Source organism: Pygocentrus nattereri, chromosome 1 (assembly GCF_015220715.1).
Source record: "Pygocentrus nattereri isolate fPygNat1 chromosome 1, fPygNat1.pri, whole genome shotgun sequence".
Lineage (NCBI taxonomy): Eukaryota > Metazoa > Chordata > Actinopteri > Characiformes > Serrasalmidae > Pygocentrus > Pygocentrus nattereri.
In genome coordinates, this window is record NC_051211.1 from 3700390 (window position 1) to 3724173 (window position 23784).

The 23784-nt window shown below is 39.7% G+C and overlaps 1 protein-coding gene across 2 annotated transcripts in view; it reads left to right on the forward strand.

Moving 5' to 3' along the window:
* top2b (DNA topoisomerase II beta) overlaps window positions 1-22682 on the forward strand; it is a 64043-nt gene extending 41361 nt beyond the window's left edge. For both annotated transcript variants that reach the window (XM_037539774.1, XM_037539778.1), the window contains exons 21-35: window positions 830-1061; window positions 1780-1914; window positions 2923-3123; window positions 7814-8009; window positions 9199-9290; window positions 9483-9638; window positions 10818-10901; window positions 11881-12078; window positions 12911-13070; window positions 14517-14684; window positions 16448-16637; window positions 17120-17208; window positions 19334-19429; window positions 20259-20482; window positions 22156-22682. In XM_037539774.1, the coding sequence (XP_037395671.1) occupies window positions 830-1061; window positions 1780-1914; window positions 2923-3123; window positions 7814-8009; window positions 9199-9290; window positions 9483-9638; window positions 10818-10901; window positions 11881-12078; window positions 12911-13070; window positions 14517-14684; window positions 16448-16637; window positions 17120-17208; window positions 19334-19429; window positions 20259-20482; window positions 22156-22314 (2380 nt within the window). In that variant the 3' untranslated portion in view covers window positions 22315-22682. The remainder of the gene's footprint in view (window positions 1-829; window positions 1062-1779; window positions 1915-2922; window positions 3124-7813; window positions 8010-9198; window positions 9291-9482; window positions 9639-10817; window positions 10902-11880; window positions 12079-12910; window positions 13071-14516; window positions 14685-16447; window positions 16638-17119; window positions 17209-19333; window positions 19430-20258; window positions 20483-22155) is intronic.
* Window positions 22683-23784: the final 1102 nt, after the last annotated feature.

Here is a 23784-nt window from a genome sequence, read left to right on the forward strand (position 1 = left end):
TGGGCTCTAAACTATAAACAGACGGCGTCTCTTCAGTGATCTGCTCTGGAAACATCACTTTTAGAGAACAACACAAAGAGCGGCCGAGATTTTTGGCTTTCAGCAGTGAATTGTGAGCGTGTAGTGAAATGTGGAGATCATAAAACACACGTTCTGTTAATCTGAGGGGAAATTTTACAAAAAAAAGGTAAATTCACATAAAAAAAGGTAAAATGGTCACGTACATTCAGTTGGACTAACCAAAATATACCCTGTAGAGTAAGAGGTTAAAATAATATATAAAAATTAATAATATTAATAGATAATAATTAATCATACTAATTAAATTACATTGTTTCTCTGTTTACCTTGTAAGGTAGTAATGTAAATCTCAAATAGATCAGGAGGCTTCACCAAGTTGAGAATTACAGTCGTGGTTCATGATGATCAACGAAGATGTAGAAGAATTCAGATAGACAAATGTAAAGAATCAAGAATTATATTACGGTGAAATGTGTATCGTGTGTAGGTAAAGCAGCGATTGCGCAGATGCTTATGACAAAGATACTATAAGCAGAAATTTGCATAATATTATGTATCATTTAATAACAAGAAGTATTTGAAATATTATATCTACATTTTACATCTACATTGTGTAACTTAATGATGAATAAAATTGCTAAACTGTTGATGTCGATTATAAATTGAGCCATATTATTATTATTATTATTATTATGATGTAAAAATGATTTCATGTCTGTAAATAATTAGAATATTATAATTAGTTATTGGCACTGATATATTGGCTTTCTTTATGACTAAAGAGGGATTTTCAACCTCTCTCCCTCAGTCCGCTAGCCAAGCTGCTGTTTCCAGCTGTGGACTCCAACCTGTTGAAGTTCCTTTATGATGACAACCAGAAGGTGGAGCCTGAGTGGTACATTCCCATAATCCCCATGGTGCTGGTGAACGGGGCTGAGGGTATCGGGACTGGCTGGGCCTGCAAGATTCCCAACTACGATCCTCGAGAAATCGTCAACAACATCAACCGCATGCTTGACCACCAGGATCCTTTGCCTATGGTAAAATTTCCATTTCACGTACAGCGTGGGCCGATTTCCTGGACCAGAATTAAGTCTAATCAGGGACTTTTTCAGGTTTTCCTCCCGGACTCTTGTGTAGTCCAGGTCCAGGCTTAATCCCTGTTTGGGAGTCCAGCTCTGTATGTCCAAAAGTTTGTAGACACCTGCTGATCCAGCATTTTCTGAAATGAAGAGTAATAATAGTGAGTTTGTGCTGCAGTAACAGCTTCTACTCTTCTGGGAAGGCTTTACACTAGATGTTGGAACATTGCTGTGAGGATTTGATTGAGCATTAGTGAGGTCAGGTACTGAGGTTGGATGGACAGTTCTGGATCACTATGACTCATCCAAAAGGTATTGGATGGAGGTCACTCCAGAAAACACAGTCCCACAATGCTGGGGGGGCTTAATCCCCTTCTGGGCGTGGTGACCTTAGGCTCATATGCAACTCCTCCAGAGTGTCCCATTCTATTATCAGTGCTTTTCTACGATTGAACGCTTCCGTCAGCGTCTTAGTTAAATTCACGAAATAGAAAGGGTGTCTGGAAACTTTTGGACAGTGAGTCGTAGTGACGGCCTAGATCTGTTCTCCTTTCCCTTTTGAAGTGTGGAGGGTGTCGCTGTTTTGTTTGTTAACAAAAATTAATTATTGATTTAATTATTAATTATTAATAATTAAAAATAATTCCCTGTCTCCCTCTCTTTTGTCCTTTCTCAGCTTCCCAGCTATAAAAATTTCAAAGGCGTGATCCATGAGCTGGGGCAGAACCAGTATGTGGTCAGTGGTGAGGTCTCCGTTCTGGATAAGCACACCGTTGAGATCACTGAGCTTCCGATACGTACCTGGACTCAGGTATGAGCAGCGACTTTGGCAAAGTCGGTCAAATTAGTGAATGAACAGAGTCTAATTCAGCGTATCAAATAAATAAAATCTGCTGCATTAACTTACATTGTAGGTTGAAAATGTTTTTTGCTTCTTCCTGTAAGAAACTTTTTGGGGTGCAAGGTTTTCTTTAAAAAGCGACGATATAGATGATTTATAGATGGTCCATTTATGCATAAATTTGTGGAGAGGTTTGTCTATTTAGAAGGCTTTAAAACTGCTTCCGCTAAGGATTGTAACTGAATATGTCTAATAGAATACGAAATATATCTTTATTAAGATCTCTGATCTGATTTCACAGTCCAGCTGCCTTTTTAGGGTAGTTGAGTCCATTTTTGGGATGAATGTGAATTAATACAAGTCAGTTGATTTTAATTAAGTAATATTATAGTTACACAAAGATTATATGGACATAAACCTTGAGCATAAAGAATGTCTTAATAAAAAGGATCATTTTATTAAAGTGCCCATATTTTTAAAAAATTGTCTTTCTGTTTTTTTAATGTAAACATTGTTAAAGTGCTGTTCTCTCGCTACAGTCCATAGCTGTACAAGCTGCTCTATGTATATATATATATATATATATATATATATATATATATATATATATATATATATTCTCTTATTCAGCACATATACATATAGCTCCGCCCACTCACAGTGAATTTATAAGGAATGTTTCAGCCCAGCCGGCTTTTTGAATGAGACACAATTCAGGGCAGCCAATCTGATTAGAGCTCATTTACATTTATCAATCTTAAAGGCATAGTAACAGAACCAGCCTATCCAATCCTGAGGCATAAGAGAGGCTGAAAAACGGTCATGTAAAAATGATTTATAACTGTTTTTTTAGTTCAGACATCCACACAGATTTTATAAGTGGACCTTGGGGTGGGGGGAATAAAATCTCTTTAAGTCGGCAAGTTTTAAGCCTTTGTTGTTCCAGAAGAACATTTTTCTCCTGTCTTTTCCGTGCAGGTGTATAAGGAGTCAGTGTTGGAGCCTATGCTGCAGGGCACGGAGAAGACCCCAGCTCTCATCAATGACTATAAGGAGTATCACACAGACACCACAGTGAAGTTTGTGGTGCGCATGACGGAGGAAAAGCTTGCGCAAGCTGAGGCAGCAGGTCTTCATAAAGTCTTCAAGCTGCAGTCTTCCCTCACCTGCAACTCAATGGTGAGAGCATCCTGGGAATTGTATTTTTATGGCCTTACTCTATGATTGTTTCCTACAGGGAGACCGCAGGTCCTTAAGAAGCCTTAATATGTTTTAATTACAGTGCGTCCGTAGGTCTGTCTGGTTGTAAGGTCATTTTAAAAAAGTGATTTTTTTTTTTAAAACTGGGACTCAACCGATGGATTGACAGGCTGATGACATCGGCCAATATTAACCACCTGTGGTTTTATCAGTATCTTGCAAAAATATCTCATAACGCTAACAATAGCTTATTGGTGGTGGTAATGCTGGGATTCAAACACACAACCAGACAATAAGGCAAAACTCCAGTGCTTAGCTATATTACAGCAATACAGGCTGAACAGGGACACGAAACACATTCGATTTCATTATGTTTTATAGATGGGCATTTCAGTCAAATTTAATATTAGCTTTATTCAAATGAAACACCGAAATAAGATTTCCTTTTTATTTATTGTTCATTTTATTTTTAGTTTATTTTTATTTACCATTTAAAAAGCACAACAGGCTGAAATCTTGCTTTTTTTTTAATATATACCATTTAAAACAGGGCAGTATACGAACCCTAAACATAACAATTACAGCAAGCATAACACTGCAGTAGTAAGACCACCTTAATCTAATCTAATCTAAAGTGTCTGCATATCTTTTTATCTTTTTTGTGGCCGTTCTCGTCTATTTTGCTTGTTTTTATCCACCTGCAGGCCTGTATCTGCAGTAACTGTGATGAGTTAAGCTCAGTCAGAGTTACAGCTCAACATGACGACCTGGTCTTCTTAACGACGTAATCGAATACTATGAATACCAGTTATCAGGATTGTGCCGATATCAGTTTTATGAAGTTTTTCAGAAAGTAGGTCTGGCTCGATGTTTAGGTCTCAAATACAAAATCAACATTATACTGATGAAGATACGATGACGGTTCACATCGTCCTTCGCCAAGTTTTGACTGAGTTCTCTTTCAGTCATCAGATTCAGCCGCTTGGGGTCTGCAGCACAACACACGCTACAAGATGTCGTTTACAATTACTTATTTCCTCCAGAGAGTCTCCAAATCCCCGAAACGTACATAGTGTAACTTTAACTAAAATCTTAGGAGTTTAAAATTAGAATCTAAGTATAAAATGCTATCACCGGCTATATTCAACTAAAATCAGCATTCATTTCGCACACATTTTCACATTGGTTGGGCCCTATTTTCATATTCGGGATATCTGCACTGCAAATGTGGTCTTAAATTATATTTGATGTGACTTTATTTATCTATAAAACATTATTAGTGTTCAGCCATCACCTAGAGCAGAGGTCTTTAGTTAAAATTCAGTAAGGTCCAGTCAAAGAAAATTTCCTCAAGCGAAGGTCCAGAACATCATAATGTCTGACTTGTATTATGATTCAGTGCCAACTGTGTAAACTGTTTACTGAAGTAGCCGAGTAGGAATATCAGCATCTTATACAGTCAAACTGAATATCACATCAAATAAAGTCCAGTTCGGTCAGATTTCACCAACATTTACTAAACATCAGATCAAATAAAGTCCAGTTCGGTCAGATTTCACCAACATTTACTGAACATCAGATCAAATAAAGTCCAGTTCGGTCAGATTTCAACAACATTTACTGAACATCACATCAAATAAAGTCCAGTTCGGTCAGATTTCAACAACATTTACTGAACATCAGATCAAATAAAGTCCAGTTCGGTCAGATTTCACCAACATTTACTGAACATCAGATCAAATAAAGTCCAGTTCGGTCAGATTTCACCAACATTTACTGACCATCAGATCAAATAAAGTCCAGTTCGGTCAGATTTCACCAACATTTACTAAACATCAGATCAAATAAAGTCCAGTTCGGTCAGATTTCAACAACATTTACTGAACATCACATCAAATAAAGTCCAGTTCGGTCAGATTTCAACAACATTTACTGAACATCAGATCAAATAAAGTCCAGTTCGGTCAGATTTCACCAACATTTACTGAACATCAGATCAAATAAAGTCCAGTTCGGTCAGATTTCAACAACATTTACTGAACATCAGATCAATTAAAGTCCAGTTCGGTCAGATTTCACCAACATTTACTGAACATCAGATCAAATAAATTCCAGTTCGGTCAGATTTCAACATCATTTACTGAACATCAGATCAAATAAAGTCCAGTTCGGTCAGATTTCACCAACATTTACTAAACATCAGATCAAATAAAGTCCAGTTCGGTCAGATTTCACCAACATTTACTGAACATCAGATCAAATAAAGTCCAGTTCGGTCAGATTTCAACAACATTTACTGAACATCACATCAAATAAAGTCCAGTTCGGTCAGATTTCAACAACATTTACTGAACATCAGATCAAATAAAGTCCAGTTCAGTCAGATGTCAACAACATTTACTGAACATCAGATCAATTAAAGTCCAGTTCGGTCAGATTTCAACAACATTTACTGAACATCAGATCAAATAAAGTCCAGTTCGGTCAGATTTCACCAACATTTACTGAACATCAGATCAAATAAAGTCCAGTTCGGTCAGATTTCAACAACATTTACTGAACATCAGATCAATTAAAGTCCAGTTCGGTCAGATTTCACCAACATTTACTGAACATCAGATCAAATAAATTCCAGTTCGGTCAGATTTCAACATCATTTACTGAACATCAGATCAAATAAAGTCCAGTTCGGTCAGATTTCACCAACATTTACTAAACATCAGATCAAATAAAGTCCAGTTCGGTCAGATTTCACCAACATTTACTGAACATCAGATCAAATAAAGTCCAGTTCGGTCAGATTTCAACAACATTTACTGAACATCACATCAAATAAAGTCCAGTTCGGTCAGATTTCAACAACATTTACTGAACATCAGATCAAATAAAGTCCAGTTCAGTCAGATTTCAACAACATTTACTGAACATCAGATCAAATAAAGTCCAGTTCGGTCAGATTTCAACAACATTTACTGAACATCAGATCAATTAAAGTCCAGTTCGGTCAGATTTCACCAACATTTACTGAACATCAGATCAAATAAAGTCCAGTTCGGTCAGATTTCAACATCATTTACTGAACATCAGATCAAATAAAGTCCAGTTCGGTCAGATTTCAACATCATTTACTGAACATCAGATCAAATAAAGTCCAGTTCGGTCAGATTTCACCAACATTTACTGAACATCAGATCAAATAAAGTCCAGTTCAGTCAGATTTCAACAACATTTACTGAACATCAGATCAATTAAAGTCCAGTTCGGTCAGATTTCACCAACATTTACTGAACATCAGATCAAATAAAGTCCAGTTCGGTCAGATTTCAACATTTACTGAACATCAGATCAAATAAAGTCCAGTTCGGTCAGATTTCAACAACATTTACTGAACATCAGATCAAATAAAGTCCAGTTCGGTCAGATTTCAACATCATTTACTGAACATCAGATCAAATAAAGTCCAGTTCGGTCAGATTTCAACATCATTTACTGAACATCAGATCAAATAAAGTCCAGTTCGGTCAGATTTCAACATCATTTACTGAACATCAGATCAAATAAAGTCCAGTTCAGTCAGATTTCAACAACATTTACTGAACATCAGATCAATTAAAGTCCAGTTCGGTCAGATTTCACCAACATTTACTGAACATCAGATCAAATAAAGTCCAGTTCGGTCAGATTTCAACATTTACTGAACATCAGATCAAATAAAGTCCAGTTCGGTCAGATTTCAACAACATTTACTGAACATCAGATCAAATAAAGTCCAGTTCGGTCAGATTTCAACAACATTTACTGAACATCAGATCAAATAAATTCCAGTTCGGTCAGATTTCAACAACATTTACTGAACATCAGATCAATTAAAGTCCAGTTCGGTCAGATTTCACCAACATTTACTGAACATCAGATCAAATAAAGTCCAGTTCGGTCAGATTTCACCAACATTTACTGAACATCAGATCAAATAAAGTCCAGTTCGGTCAGATTTCAACAACATTTACTGAACATCAGATCAAATAAAGTCCAGTTCGGTCAGATTTCAACAACATTTACAGTCAGTTTCCTCTTTTTAGATCACGTCATGTGGAATAACTTCCCTCTGACTCACTTTCCTCTCTGACTGCTGTTTCTCTCCTCGTCCCTCCCCTGTGTGGCGTCCGTCATTCGAGTCTCAGCGCTCATCATACTGCACAGATCTGACTGGCTAAGTAGTGTTTTTTAGAACGCATGTGTTTAGTCTGTGAGTCTCCTGGGCCGCTAAAGCAACAGTAAAGGCTAGAAAAACTACGCCGATTAAAGAAAGACCACGCAGTCGAAATTAATGAATTCTCCATAGTTTATCAGTTATAGGCCCAGGTCCTCATCTCTGACATGGAGGATGGCTACAGACACTCGTCTCGTTCACGTACTCGTTCGTAAGAATTGCTGAGTCATGAGTTTACGGGTTGAAATAATGGGTCTTTAAACTGATTTGCTCATCTGTACTCTGTGCTGTGCTTCTTTTTAGTCTAGAATGAGTTTTCTCAAAGTCTGAAAGTTAAAGTGTCCTCTCTCTCTCACTCTCTCTCTCTCTCTCTCTCTCTCACTCTCTCTCTCTCTCTCTCTCTCTCTCTCTCTCTCTCTCTCTCTCTCTCTCTCTCTCTCTCTGGTCTTTGTATTCTAGGTGCTGTTTGATCACATGGGCTGTCTGAAGCGGTACGAGTCTGTGCAGGATATTCTGAAGGAGTTCTTTGAGCTGCGTTTGCACTATTACAAGCTGAGGAAAGACTGGCTGGTCGGCAGCCTGGGCGCCGAGTCAGCAAAACTCTCCAACCAAGCACGATTCGTGCTCGAGAAGATTGAGGGAAAGATTTCAATTGGTAAGAAATTGGTGTCTTTTTTTATTTTATTTATTTATTTATTAGGAACATCATTCCTCTGAGTACACCTGCCATGGTTCGGTCTGTTTTGTTCAGGTGTGGTACAGTACTGTGGCTCTTCAGAACATTATGACATTATAATGTACCAAAATTTGGGCCACCAAAAATTCTCAGCCAGAGATGCTTCAGCTTCAGAGAAGGCAGAAAAAAGCAAAATACTCCATAAAATGTAACGCTTTATAAGTCATTTCAGTATCGATGAAGACACGATCAGTTTGAGCAGCAGCTGATCAAGAGTGAATCATAAAAATATGCGGCCTTTAAGTGATTTAATGAAAAGGAAATTCCGAAGATAACGCTGAATAGCTCAAAATCTTTCGGTAATAATATTTTTTCATCTCTGGATCTGTGAAGTTTTCTTTCCCGACATGGCAGCTGTTCCCTTTGAAGCACTGTCATCAGTATGTTAATTCAAAACCATAAACGAAAGGGCAGATTATATATAAAAGAGCGCTTCTTTGGGCCAAACATGTCCTGAATTTTCATTTCGTTGCGTCATTCATTGCTATTTTCACAGATGCACCAGATTTCTTCATAGCCTGGTCGGTGTTCAGTTTTTGGGCCAGTGTTTGATGTTTGATTTTGTGGGGGCTAAATTAACACATGAAACACGACAACTCCAGAACTTTCCGTCAGCCAAGCTCACGATGTAAATAAGACCATTTGCTCCAAACTGAATGGATCGATGAATGAATGGATGGATTTTTCATGTTAAAAGTCTGTTCAAATAACATGGAATCTGTGCTGTAAATAAAGTGACATACTGAAAGTAAAAGGCAATTAGCAGCTTATAACAGGGGGTCTTACATAAATATGCCATGATATTTTTGAACATGTGTAGCAGCAGCGTTTAAAAACAGCATGAGTGCAATTACGTTAATTACAGATTGGCCAAAATAAAAATGATACAGGTGGCATGATTTGGAGCTTATTTGGACCAAGAACACCAGTTATTTTAATTGTTTAATCATTGTTCTAAGCCATGTTGTGTTGCTGCCCTCACAAAACCCTGGCGGTGCATTTTCTCGCCCTTTCAGAGCAAAGGCATTAATCCAGCTCTGTACTGCAGCAAAACCAAGTGCATTACAGTTTGTTCACTGAAAGGTTAAATGATTTAATTCTCTTTCAGAAAACAAGAGCAAGAGAGAACTGATCCGGATGCTGGTGCAGAGGGGCTATGAATCCGACCCAGTGGCAGCTTGGAACAAAGCTCAGGAGAAGGTATACAATATGCACAATGCTCAATGCCTCAATCTCAAGCCAAATGAACGCCTGCTTCTGCCTTTCAGTGTGATTTCTCGCTTCCGTTGTCGTGTTCGTTCTGAAGATGTAGGGAATTTTATGCAGGGAATTTCACAAAGCAGAAAAGCCATCTCTTTAGGATCTAATCTTTCCGAACCTGCCCTTGCACAGGCATTGGAGGACGAGGATCACGATGGCAACGAGAGCGACAGCTCAGTGGACTCTGGCTCCTCGTCAGGGCCAAACTTTAACTACATCCTCAACATGCCTCTGTGGTGCTTGACCAAGGAGAAGGTGGATGAGCTTCTCAAACAGAGAGACATGAAGGTACGTCACGGCAGGAAATTTCGGGCATTGCAGCTATTATTTTTATTGTGTAACGCACATCGTTGATGTTCATTGTGAGCCAGTTCGGTTTTTCTCGCTTCAAGGAGCTCAAGTCATAGGTCAGCACTAACCGGGTGCTCTGTGCAAGTAGAACCATTACAGTAAACACTGTCGGAGCGTGAACACCTTACACTGACTGTTATTTAGTTATCGCTAACTTTGATATTATTGATATTAACTTAGAGAGTTAGTTAAATCTGCCATTGTGGATTCATTGAAGATACAGCGTGTCAGAAATTAGATATGAATGAGAAAATAAAGCAGATCCACTGAAAATGCTTATTAATCAAATCAAGTCAGATTCATTTGTAGCTCTTTTTACAACGGATGTCACAAAGCAGCTTCACAGAATTCCTGAAAAGAGTTTTGACAAGAATGTTAAACCCCCCGGTGAGCAAGCCAGGGGGGCAAAGGTGGCAAAGAGAACCTCCCTCAGAGCTGAGGAAGAAACCTTGGGAGGAACTAGCCTCACCAGGGGGGACCCGTCCTCCTCTGGTCAAACTACCTACAAGTGATTATACTATTAATATTAATAGCAGTAGTATTAGTATTAGGAATAGCTGGGAGTCCATGAAAACTTCAGTGTAGGGTGGGCAGCTAGTCCAGTGCAGGTGGTGGTAGCTGGGCGTGGGCAGCTGGTCTGAAGTGGGCAGTCAGTCGTCCTTCAGTGTCCGGCCGGACATGTGGGCGGTCGTGTACTCGGAAAAAAGGCAGGGAGAGGAAATTAGTTTTATTCTGTCTGTTTATACGTAAAACAGGGAATTAACTGCTCATTTTGGCAGCACCACTTGTGTTCAGCAGGAATTCCACTTAAATGATCTACTACTATTACAATTATAGTTATAATAATCTGTACCATTTTATTAGTCGCTGCTGAGGTTTGTAGTGACGCAAATCTTGCTAATAAACATTGTCTAAGGTGAAATGAGTGCAGGTCAATTCATGCTTGAGAAAACAATTCTGGAATGCCTTGTCTGAGATTTTAGTTCGGTAAAACAATGACTTTTTTCCCTGCTTTCGTTCCAACCATCCCACCTTGGAGAGGGTCACTACGCCAGGTAATTTGGGTTTGGGATCCTTGCTGTTGACAACACTGTTGTTTATGTGGTTTAATTCCAGAAAGCAGAACTGAATGACCTGCAGAGGAAATCGTCAGAGGATCTGTGGAGAGAAGACCTGGCTGTCTTTATTGAGGAACTGGACGTGAGTGTTCACAGTACATTCCCTGCGATGTTCGTGTGTGTGCTTAAAGATGCTTAAAGACATTAAAGGTGCCAAATATGTAAATCAGATTTTCACATACGAGTGCAGCAGATGGACACTGAAGCGTTAAGTGATAATATTTGAATCTTCATAATCAACATGCAATTATTGTGGTCTGTTGCTGCTTAGACCTACTTTCTGTTCTGTTTTTAGTTTATTTACTTTTTAAACATGAACTGAAGAAAAGCTATCATAAAAACAGGAGTGGACAGTAACTGAGTAACTGAGTATCTGAGTAAATGTAATTAGTTTCTGTACTCTAGTATTTTTGGTGTATCTGTACTGAAGTTTCTCCACTTTTTCCTTTCACTCCACTACATTTCAGAGTCTAATATCCGACTTTTTCCTCCTACATTTTGAGAAATCTGTCGTTCCTTTTGGTTTCTGTGTGTTTAAAAACGTCACATGTCAAAACGAAAGAAGCGCAAAGCCAGAGCACCAATCAGGGCCCAGCGGTCACTTTGTTTAGTGCTGGTTTTGACCTGTTGGTCATACCGACCCAGTGCAGCACGCGGTTCAACGTCAGCGCAGCAGCGTAAAACTTTGGGAGAGTCTGTTCAACATAAATGATGGAGGAAAGTTAGGTTAAAGCACTTAAGATCACTTGGCTTATTTCTAGATATTTTTTCTGTTTTAAGAAATTTCATTAAGTAAAATTATCTCACTATACTGGCAGATAATTTAGCTGGTTTCAGGCACATTTCTTATCTACCAGTATAGTAAAGTAATTTTTCTGAATAAAATCAATTAAAATACGAAATGTTTGGAAATAACTTGAATAATTTTATAATAAACTTACACCGATCTCAACAGCAGAAATATTGGATATATCGACCTGACGATCCGTTTTTTTGCAGTAGAAGAAAGTAGTCTTTCTTCATCTGACTACGGAAACTCCGTATCTCTCCCCATGTTGCAGCGGGTGGAGGAGCTGGAGCGAGAGAACGCCAGCCAGGGGAAGGGCGTGAAGCTGGTGAAAGGGAAGGTGGGCAAGCCGAAGGTGAAGAAGATCCAGCTAGAGGAGACCCTGCCGTCGCCATTCGGCCGCCGAATAGAGCCCCAGATTACGTTGGCCATGAAGGCTGACGCTTCTAAGAAGATGACCAAGAAGAAGAAGGTGAGGCTTTAGGGTTGGGGAAACACTTGTTCCATGCAGTGGTTCACACACGGTCACTGGAAGATGGACGTGGTAGAAGGAACTGTAGAGAGCTGTAACTGCTAAAAGAATCGACACTCTAAATAACCCGTTATCTGGTAGAATAACAGTAGATCCTATTCACACACTCTGATTGTCCCTTTATATGTTGGAATAACAGTAGATCCCATTCACAGACACTCTGATTTTCCCTTTATATGTTGGAATAACAGTAGATCCCATTCACAGACACTCTGATTGTCCCTTTATATGTTGGAATAACAGTAGATCCCATTCACAGACACTCTGATTGTCCCTTTATATGTTGGAATAACAGTAGATCCCATTCACAGACACTCTGATTATCCCTTTATATGTTGGAATAACAATAGATCCCATTCACAGACACTCTGATTATCCCTTTATATGTAGGAATAACAGTAGATCCCGTTCACAGACACTCTGATTGTCCCTTTATATGTTGGAATAACAGTAGATCCCATTCACAGACACTCTGATTATCCCTTTATATGTAGGAATAACAGTAGATCCCATTCACAGACACTCTGATTTGTCTCCTATCGCCCCTTGAGTATTGATTGTTTTATCTGCCGCAGTATTGTAATAATGCACATTGGGGTTGTTCCATTTACTACTCTTTACCTCATTAACTACTAATTATCATTCAGTATCTACTACGAAACCCAAAATGTCCTGTAATTATGAGAATGTTGACCCACATACAGGCTCTTGGGGTTTAAAGGGTTAACCGTGTTTTATCGCCTGTGCTTAGGTTTGTGTTTGTGTCTTCCAGGGTGATGTGGACCTGGCGGTGAAGATCGAGTTTGACGATGATGGCGTGGTGGACTCTAACGGTGCTGCAGGAGAGAACTCCCTCATCTCTCCGTCTGGCCTTCCGAACCCCGTAGCCAAACCCAAAGCGCCACGTGTCAAGAAAGAGAAAAAGGAACCTGGTACAGAATTAAGCGATTCTCATTATGCTGTTATACCGTTATTGTTATCCGTTACATTTCAGCCGGATTTAAACATATAAACATAGTTCACTTCGGTGACCAGCTAAAAATACATGAAGACTAAATAAATATAGTTTTTCTTTTCTAGAAATCTGCTTTCTGACTTCACTGTCAGAAAGAAAGGTACTGACTGGGTAAATTGTAGGTCCCCAAGTTAGAAACAATGTAGAACTGAAGGTGCTGAATATGTGTCCTTTTGGCACAGAATAGTAAATCCAAGCAAACTGTCAGGTTTGTAAGACATTTTTAGTGTAGAGAGGGCTGAACTACACTATACTTCCAAAAGTGTTCACTCCCCCATCCACATCACTGAATTCAGGTGTTCCAGTCTCTTCCATGGCCACAGGTGTATAAAGCCGAGCCCCTAGGCCTGCAGACTGCTTCTACAGACATTAGTGAAAGAATGGGTCGCTCTCAGGAGCTCAGAGAATTCCAGCGTGGTACCGTGATCGGACACCACCTGTGCAGCAAGTCCAGTCGTGAAATTTCCTCACTACTAAATATTCCACAGTCGACTGTCAGTGGGATTATAACAAAGTGGAAGCGATTGGGAACGAATGCTGAGGGGCATAGTGCACAGAGGTCGCCAACTCTGCAGAGTCAATCACTACAGACCTCCAAACTTCATGTGGCCTTCAGATCAGCTCAAGAACAGCGTAGAGAGCTTCATGGAATGGCTTTCCAAGGCCAAGGACGAGTCTGGGTTGACCTCACAAATACACTTCTGGAAGACTGTTCAAAAATTCCTTTAAGCACGTGCCTAAACCTTGTGGAAAGAATGGGATGTCAGTCAAGTTCATATGCGTGTGAAGTCAGACGACCGAAGACTTTTGGAAATATAGTGTATTTAGGGAAAATATCTAATTGCAGTTTTTCTGACTAGTATTGCGACTACGATTTAAACTGCGATTATTTTCTATAGAATAAAGTTCAGGTCTGTTCTTTTGGCCAAGAAGACCAGAATATGCAACGTTTCTCTCTTGAGCCTTGACCCCTGAATGTAGTGTGCCAGACAACCAGTAATTGTGGTTGTGATGCCAACAAATGGGGGCTGGGTTGGATCAGATTGGTCTAACTCATCAGACGATGTAGGCTTTAATTTTAAAAAATGCAGCTGTTGTGATTTCAAAATTACTGCGATTTCAGTATAAAACTAATCTTTCAGCCCTACATTTAGCACACAGAAAATATAGGTTCAGTAACTTTAATAATTCTAATGGAAATGTGATGCTATATTAGTTTTGGAAAGCGATGATATACCACATTTTATCAGTACCTCCCAGAAATACTTATTTTCAATTCAGTTGCATGAAAAAACACAAGGAGACACAGTAACTGGGGAATTGGTTCATGGATGAAGCGCTATATAACATGCTTTCCTTTCAGGCGTTCCTAGACAGAGGAAGGCTCCAGGCACAGGGAAAGGCCCAGCCAAGAAGGTCAAGAAGAGGAACCCCTGGTCCGACGATGACAACGACAAATCTGACAGCGATCTGGATGAGAACAGCGAGCAGCCGGTCATTCCCCGAGACACAACATCCAGGAGAGCCTCAGGTGCGCGTTGGCTTATTTATGCCCTTGTTGAAATTAAAGGCCTTATTTCTTAATTACAGTATTTACTTAGATCTGATCTTTGATCAGAGTGAAAACAGTTCTGCTGTGAAACAACCCGGATGGGCTCATTAATGACAAAAATGGAGCATCACAGAGATTATTCGCTCTGTTCAGCTTGATAGATGTTCATGATTAGAAAAGTCAAATGCATTAGAATTTTTGCAGTTAATTCTGGGAATAACTTTGAGTGCCGCTGCTGCCGCACTGGCCGTGTTTACATGCAAAGATTTTTGCCAGTCTGATTGAATTCGTTCCGATTACAGATTAAGACTGAGGTGTTTATTCTCACACTACTCAACAATCTGATGGAAAATATTCGTTGACATGCTCACTACAAGTAATCAGATCCAAAATTACACATGTGTAGAGAACCTTAGAAGTTTAGACGTTACCATGACAACGAGCATCACGTGAGTCCGGTCAATGAGATGAGCAGCAGTGAGCAGTGCTTGTGTTTCTAATTGCTTTAAAATGACGTCAGACTCAGGAAAACGTCCTTCACATGTCCTTATTAAAGAAGGCCGAGAGGAAGACGTCGTGTTCTGAGACACATAAGCTGGACGTCCGTCCCACCGCCGTCTTTTAAAGATCAGAGCATGAACTTTGTCTCCTCTGCAGACCAGTTTCTGCTCCGCCGTGTTGAACGGTATAAACTCTCACTGTGACGCGACGCACAAGCAGAACGGACTGAAACCTTCCGATAGGGAATGTAATCGGATACAGTTTACGTTCAAACAGATATTATTCTTCTATTTAACGGGTTATTTACAGGATTATCCAACTCGTCCAATCGAATAGAAATAGTATTCCAAATATTCTGAATATTCAATTCCGATTGAGCTATTAGTTGGATTATTAATGGATTATCGGGCTGCAAATAAACATGACTACTGTGGTTCTGTTGTAACAAGTCTGACATAATAACTATATAAGAACCTTTTTTGGTGCTACATAAAACCGTTTTTACAAAGATTCTATGTAGATCCATCTACAGCTCATTCTACATCAATCTGAAGAACACGTTCACGATGCAAAGAACCCTTTAATCATACAAGAATATAGATAGAACCGTTATAGAACAGTTTTCTTTACTTAAGGACCCTTGAAGAACCGCCAAGTTTGTAGCATTGTCGGTTTTTAAATTCCAAAATTATTAAATTTAATTAACATCCATCCATCCATCCATTTTCTAAGCCGCTTCTCCGTCAGGGTCGCGGGGGGGTGCTGGAGCCTATCCCAGCAGTCTTCGGGCGGAAGGCAGGATACACCCTGGACAGGTCGCCAGTCCATCTCAGGGCAATTTAATTAACAATATTTTGAAAAATGTGAGACTGTGGAGACCTTACAGTAACAAATGTCTGGCCAGCGAACAGGCTTGCAGGCCACACTTACAAGACCTGTTGGAGCACAGATGAAATAACAGAAACAGCAAGAAAAGAACATAATAAATGTGGCATGACTGAAAATGAGAGTTCCTAATGGTGTGGTTAACCTTAAGGACTTGGACACTTTAGTAAAATTGGTTCACTGACTGGTGAATTAAACATTCCTGAAAAGTGTCCATCGGAAGTTTGTGCCCGTTGGTTTTTTTTTTGTGTGTGCTCCTTTTCGAGTTTCCTCAGCTTTGAAGAAAAGAAACGTTTGGCTGATTCTCGATTGTTGAACTCACGACAGAACGACTCACTGTTTTGTTCCTTTCGCAGCCATGAAGGCGAAGTACACCTTCGACTTCTCAGAAGAGGAAGAAGAGGACGACGCCGATGAAGAACAGGAGAACGACGCACCATCTTCTCCAGTCCACTCCTACAAAGACAGCTTCCCCACCACACAGAACAACAACGATGATGAGGATGACGATGATGACATATTCCCTCCGAAACCAACACTGACTTCGTACGTGCTTCGTTTTAAGCCTAACCCTAACTTGCGTAAAGAATACATTTTTTACTTTTTACTTTACTTTTACTTTATTGTTTTTACTTGTTACTTTTATTTCTTTACTTTTTATCATTCTTTTTATTATTTTTTTCTTTTATTAGTATTCTTTTTACTTATTTTTAATTTCTATTTTCTTTTATCCTTATCTGCTCTGTTACTTGATAAGTTACTATATTGTAATTTTAATCAGTTTATTGGTACCGTCTTATTATAAAATTTAACTTTTATAATTTTTATAATTTAATTATAACATTTGATTAATTTTTTTACTGTACAACTTCTCAGTCCCTGGTTCCTGTATTACTCGGCTACGTTGCAAATGAGGGTTTCGCTCAGTGTATTCCGAGTTTAAATAAAGGTTGATTGATTGATTATTCCTTTAATAATCGATGCTTGTTCTAGATCTGATATGTAATCTTGGTAAATTTTGTCTCCAGTTCTGTCACAGAAGCCAAGAAGAAGAAGGAACCAGAGAGCATATTCTCCTCGTCCAAATCCGCCTACTCGGAGAAGAGCAGTGACAGTGGTATGTGTTCGTGGCTGCGTGGCCAGATTTGCTTTGCATGGTTTTTTAGGCAAGTTTTAGGCACTCAAATCTATTTATTTGTGTAGTTTGTGTTTATTTGCTGAGAAAAAGTGTTAATATCTGAATAAACAAAATATATAGAATATTAATTAATAATGATTTTATATACACATATATAATAAACAGTGATTTTCTGGATGTTGTTGTGTTTGTTTACCCATCTCCAAGCCTCTCCTCCTCGAGGAAGCCCAGTATTATATGTAGTTAAAAAGCAGCTCCTGGTTTGACCAATCAGTGCTCAGTAAATTGAGCTCATGATGTCATTGATGATATTAACGAGTCTCTGTGGCGGCTGTGAAGGTGTCCAGGAAAAATATGGACCCGAGAAATTCTTGTTACTTTTTATTGTTTTTCTGTTTATTTGAATTATGAATACGACTTTATTCTAATGTATATTGTGATAAACTCACTGCTGAGGTAAATGGTTTAGAAATTTGGCTCAGATGCCAAAAACTTTCACACAGGACTGTGAATATTTGATAACAGTGAATATGTTACATTTCCCATTTGAGATTAAACTCTAGATGTCTTCTTAGTTTTTTACTTATTTTAAATGATTAAATCTAGTAAAATGATCTTTTATTCACATTACATGAACACTTCATGTGGAATGATCGTTTGTAGAAGGTTAATAAACTCTTAACAGATTGTCAGTAACACATCAAAAACATCAGTGAAGTAGCAGTAGTGAAGCATCTGAACACACTGAGGTAAATATCTCAAAGACGTTCTGTTGATACGTTACTGAGATTAAGTATTAATTAATGAACTAAGTGTGTTATTAATCTGTTACTTCCATTGTGCAAAACTTAACCTTACCAACCTTACCCAACACCTAACACTCACCCTGGCCCTAATCCTAACCCTGACCTTCACCTCAATCCAAAACCTAATTCTAACCCTGGCTTTAATCCTAACCCTAACCCTCACCTCAACCCAAAACCTAACCCTAACCCTCACCTCAACCCAAAACCTAATCCTAACCCTCACCCTGGCCATAATCCTAACCCTGACCTTCACCTCAATCCAAAACCTAATTCTAACCCTGGCTTTAATCCTAATCCTAACCCTAACCTTCACCTCAACGCTAAACCTAATCCTAACCCTCACCCTGGCCCTAATCCTAACTCTACCCTCAATCCAAAACCTAATCCTAACCCTGGCTTTAATCCTAATCCTAACCCTAACCTTCACCTCAACGCTAAACCTAATCCTAACCCTCAACTTGGCCCTAATCCTAACTCTACCCTTAACCTCAACCCAAAACCTAATCCTAACCCTCACCCTGGCCCTAATCCTTACCCTAACCTTCACCTCAACCCAAAACCTAATCCTAACCCTCACCCTGGCCCTAATCCTTACCCTAACCTTCACCTCAACCCAAAACCTAATCCTAACCCTCACCCTGGCCCTAATCCTTACCCTAACCTTAACCTCAACCCAAAACCTAATCCTAACCCTCACCCTGGCCCTAATCCTTACCCTAACCTTCACCTCAACCCAAAACCTAATCCTAATCCTCACCCTGGCCCTAATCCTTACCCTAACCCTCACCTCAACCCAAAACCTAATCCTAATCCTCACCCTGGCCCTAATCCTTACCCTAACCTTTAACCTCAACCCAAAACCTAATCCTCACCCTGGCCGTAATCCTTACCCTAACCTTTAACCTCAACCCAAAACCTAATCCTCACCCTGGCCGTAATCCTTACCCTAACCTTTAACCTCAACCCAAAACCTAATCCTCACCCTGGCCCTAATCCTAACCCTAACCCTTATATGTTTTTGACATGTTACTGAGAGTCTAAAAGGACACTCAAAATAAAGTGTCACCAAAACGTCTGCATCATTTCTTGAAATAAGCAAAATAATCTGCCAACAGATTTTACTAGATAAACTTTCTTAAAACAAGCAAATAAAACATCCAGAAATATGTTTAATAATCTTTTAATATCCGTGCAGCATTCCCGAGGATTTTAGATCATTTCCCTTGTTGTGACTACAAACAATAATAATCAACGTTTATTCATTTTCACATCATTGTTCATGTCTGTGTTTCCCTTAGAAGTGAAGTCAGACAGTGATGAAGATGACAGAGGTCCAGTTTTCTCATCCTACTCCAGCAGCTCAGCGTTTGAGAAGCCCTCTCCCGCTAAGAAAGGTACCGCAGCACTGCCAACAGGGGGCTCCCTTCTCACACACCTGTGACTTGCCCGGCGTGCCGTGGTAACACAGTCATACACTCAGCTGAGGTGGTTTAGATGTTGCAGGGTTTACATCACGTTTTTTCTGTTGGGCAGTCAAGCTGGGAGATATAAGCATTAATAAGCATTTTCCGTTTTTTTTGGTTATGCGGAGATGCCAGACAAACTCAGACGCGCCGCTTGTTTGTGAGGTTATTTAGTGTATTTCATTCAGTCGTATGCAAAAGTTTGAGCGCCCCCGGGCAAATGACATCTTGTTAAAACTACAGACACTTAAATGTGGATATTTTACTGCAAACTTTATTGCACAATTTCCATTTAAAATAAAACTGAAGGACAAAATAAGCCATAACTTTTGCACAGGCCACATTTTATGTTTATGGTTTTCACTCAAAAAAAAAAAAAACCCAAAAAACCAATCAGTGTGCAGTTTGTCCAGGGGTGCACAAACTTTTGCATACAGCTGTACATATGAAAACTCCCTGTTTGCCCCGTTTCTTTCCAATTCATGTAATTCATAAAAGGAAATTTCTTCAGGGAAAATTATTGCTGTTGAGAAAATCCTTGCGACGTCATCGCTGACCTGTTCAGTGAACTGACCGCTGACTGTGTCTACGTTTATTCCGTAGCTCAGGCTGCTAAACCATGAAATACAGAGGTTTTGATGTTTTGTGATGAACAGCACGGAACTCAATCATCCTTTTTTCTCCTAGTCGGATAAAGAAGCCCTCGTTTTGACTTTTTTGGAGTCAGACGTTTAATTTTTGTTTTTTTTGTCCCCTTCAGCCAAGAAGCCGTCAGAAGCAGCACCCAAGCCCCGGAAACCTCCATCCAAGCCGAAGAAGCCCGACACCTCCGTCTGGGACTCGGACTCGGACACGGCGGCGAAAAAGCCTCCGGCGGCAGCAAAAGGCCCGGGCAAAGGCAGGGGGAGGAAGAGGAAGCCGTCCGGTTCTGAGGAAGACGAATACAGCCCCATGAAGAAGACTGGAAAAGCCCAGAGCAGCAGAGTGAGTCTCGCTGTACACGTTAGGCCAGCTTCACAAAACCACTGCGGTCTTAAAGGGCTCATATCACTGGAAACTGACTTTTCCTCACCTGCAGGAAGAAACAGTCTGATGTGCAGTGGTGCTTGAAAGTTTGTGAACCCTTTAGAATTTTCTGTGTTTTTGCATCAGTTTTACCTAAAACTTCAGGTTTTCACTCAAATCCTAATAGTAGATAAAGAGAACCGGATGAAACAAGTTGAGGAATGTAACGTCAACAGAACCCTCAACAAAAAAAGTCACGCAGCATGAGATTTGGTGATCTTGGTGGCCAGATCTTGGGCTCCTTTACGGCCAATCCAGCGATGAGGGAGCCGTCTTCCAGTGACGGTCAGTAACTCTACGATCCCCTCTTTCGCTTGGTATGTGATGGGTTCCTAGGCGCTTTGAAATGGGATTAATCTTTCTGAGTCGCCCTGTTTCACATTTGTTTAATCTGCTTCTCTCTCAGCTTTTAGGACATGTATGAAAATCTGCTGAGGGTTCGGGTCAAATTTATGCAGGAATATAGAAAATTCTTAAGGGCTCACAAACTTTCAAGCACCTCTGTCGTATGTCAACATTGTAAATTTGTTGAAACCTGTTTATTCCTCACTCCATGCAGTCCATATAAGGAAACTGTGAATTAAGTGAATTTTAATTAATTGTTTAGTGATCTCATGAGAGCATTTGCATTACAGCCTACAGCATCTTAGGCCCCCTCGTCTGCACTGAAGTTATAAGAGGTGTTTCAGCCCAGCTTGAGGTCATTTGTATATATAAGGCACAGCAACAGAAATAGGCCGTTCTGAGGGTTAAAGAAAGTCTGGAAAGTAGTGGAAAAGTGAGTGATGACTGTTTCTGGTTCATAAGCCATAAAAGGACCTCAGGGAAAAATGTAAGGTGTGTGCCCTTTAATGTTACAGTAACTGGGGGGAGAATTTCTGTGATCTTTGTTCACTTTTATGAAATGTTGTAGATAAAAATGAACGACAGTATCTCTGTACATTTTATACAATATTTAGTTAGTTTACCTGATTAATATAATGTTAAAAAAACAATAATAATGATAATAATAAGTACCAACAACAATCACCAGTAAAGATTTGATTTATTTTTGTGAGCGTGCTTCATCTTCTGATATGCTTGAACGGGAAATTCTGCCTTTTGTCAGAACGTCTGCAGATCCGTCAGTCAGAGTGGGCTTAGTGTGAAACGGTTCAGACGTCTTTACAGTGGTGGTGATGGGAACCAGGCGTCGCCATGACTACAGCACAGATATAGATACTTTATTCACCATCCAGAACCACCAGAGAACCTACACGAGTCTCCTGAGCGGAACGTTTTTTTTTTTCTCTGGTCACTATTTTGTGTGCTGCATGTATCCTTCCACCATAAACAGGCATAAAAGTTCATCAGGCAGTGAATTCAGAACCATTTACTGTAGGAACTGTCTGACTGTCTGTGAGGAGCTTTTAGAGGTGGACGTCTGGTTCCTATCACCACCACTGTGAACAGTTCTGACTGTCAGTTCCTCTAGAGCAGAGCGTTTCACACCAAACGACTCAGTTCGCATTGTAAGCCTTTAATTATGCAGAAGAATCTCCTCTGCAGCCGTTTCTGAAACGTCAGACTGACGTTCGTATGTTTTCCCGCAGAAGCCGAAGAAGCCGGCGTCAGACGAGGACGACGACGACATGAACAGTAACAGTTTCGGCCGCATGGACTCAGCCAGAGACCGGTCAGGCCGGGCCAAGAAGGAGGTCAAGTACTTCGCGGAGTCTGACGACGACGACGACGACGACATGTTCGACTAGGCAGCATACCGACACATACACACACACACACACACACACACACTCACACTCGCTTGTGGTATAACTTCTGTCCTTCGTCCTGCAGACTTTTGTACATTTATTGCCTTCCCTGTTTTATTTTTCTTTATTTGTGATGTTAAATGCTTTCTACTGTGTAGTTGTTTTACACTTTTTATTATTAATATTATTATTATTATTATTATTATTGTAATACATATACAGTTTGTTTTCCTTTCATTGAAATGTATTTGTCCTAAGCAGCTTTTAGAAGTTTAGACTGCGGTGCTCCAGCACATTTTAACTGTTGAAAGTAAGATACAAATGTACCTTTTGAGATGAACTTGGAAATAAACATGAAATATAAATGACTGTGTGGTTTCTATGGGTTTTCTGTAACAGAGGGTCTCTAAACGGGGTCCGCGGTGGGCATGCCTCGCACCACGTCCGAAACAAAGTTCATCGCTCAACACTTGACAAATAACCTGCTTATTCTAACTGCAGTAAACATGGACAAACATTTAAAACGGCCAAGTAGACGTCATTTAAAAAGGGGAATTCCACCAGACGTCCACCTCTAAAATCTCCCTCACAGAAAGTTCCTACATGAAATTATTACTCCGCCTGATGTCTGAGACTGTTTTGTGGTTGTCTTGAGACTTAAACTGATTTTTAGAGTATGTTCATGGTGGAGGGATACATGCAGGGTGTTGTGAGACAAAATAGTGCCCCCCAAAAAAAACTTCAGCTTTATCACTATTTTAGCATCAACACTGCATCTAGAAGCTTGTGTAGGTTCACTGCTGGTTTGGGATAGTCAATATAACGGTTATATTTGTGTTATGTGTTGTAGTCATGGCGACCCCTGGGGCTAATTTTACAAAAACTTTCTGAAGAAAAAAACTTGTGAAGTTCTCAAATATTCTGTTAAGAAAATCTGAATTATTTTAAGAATTTTCTTAAGAAAATCTTTTCTTATATAGGCTGTGGTGCATCTTACCACATACCAATAACGGCTTCTTGAGAGAGCTGAGGTCTTAACTTGAGAAAAGACAAGATGCTGTAGGACAAGATAAGAAGATAAGTCTTATCTTCACCTGTCGGATCTTAAGACAGAAAGAAAGGACGTTTCTGTAATGTGGCCCCAGAACTAGAGCTGGTGGTGGAAGAAACAGCCAACAGGAAAATACAGTATTTGTGAGCTGGCGGAGAAAAGCAAGAGAGGAGGATGTGCAGGAGTAGATAAACTGGTCAGTTTACAGCCTGAGACGGTGCGAGTCTGTCTTAAGGTGAAGAAAATCATTTAAATATTTTAAAGAAAACCACCTGTTCTTAGAATTATTCTTAAGAAAACATTTAAGAAAGGAAAATAAGATCATTCTGAAGTTAAGAAAAAACACATTTAAGAACACTTTCTTACTTAAGACGCTTTTGTGAAACCTCCTGTCTTTTTGTCTTTAGAGCTGACGGGTC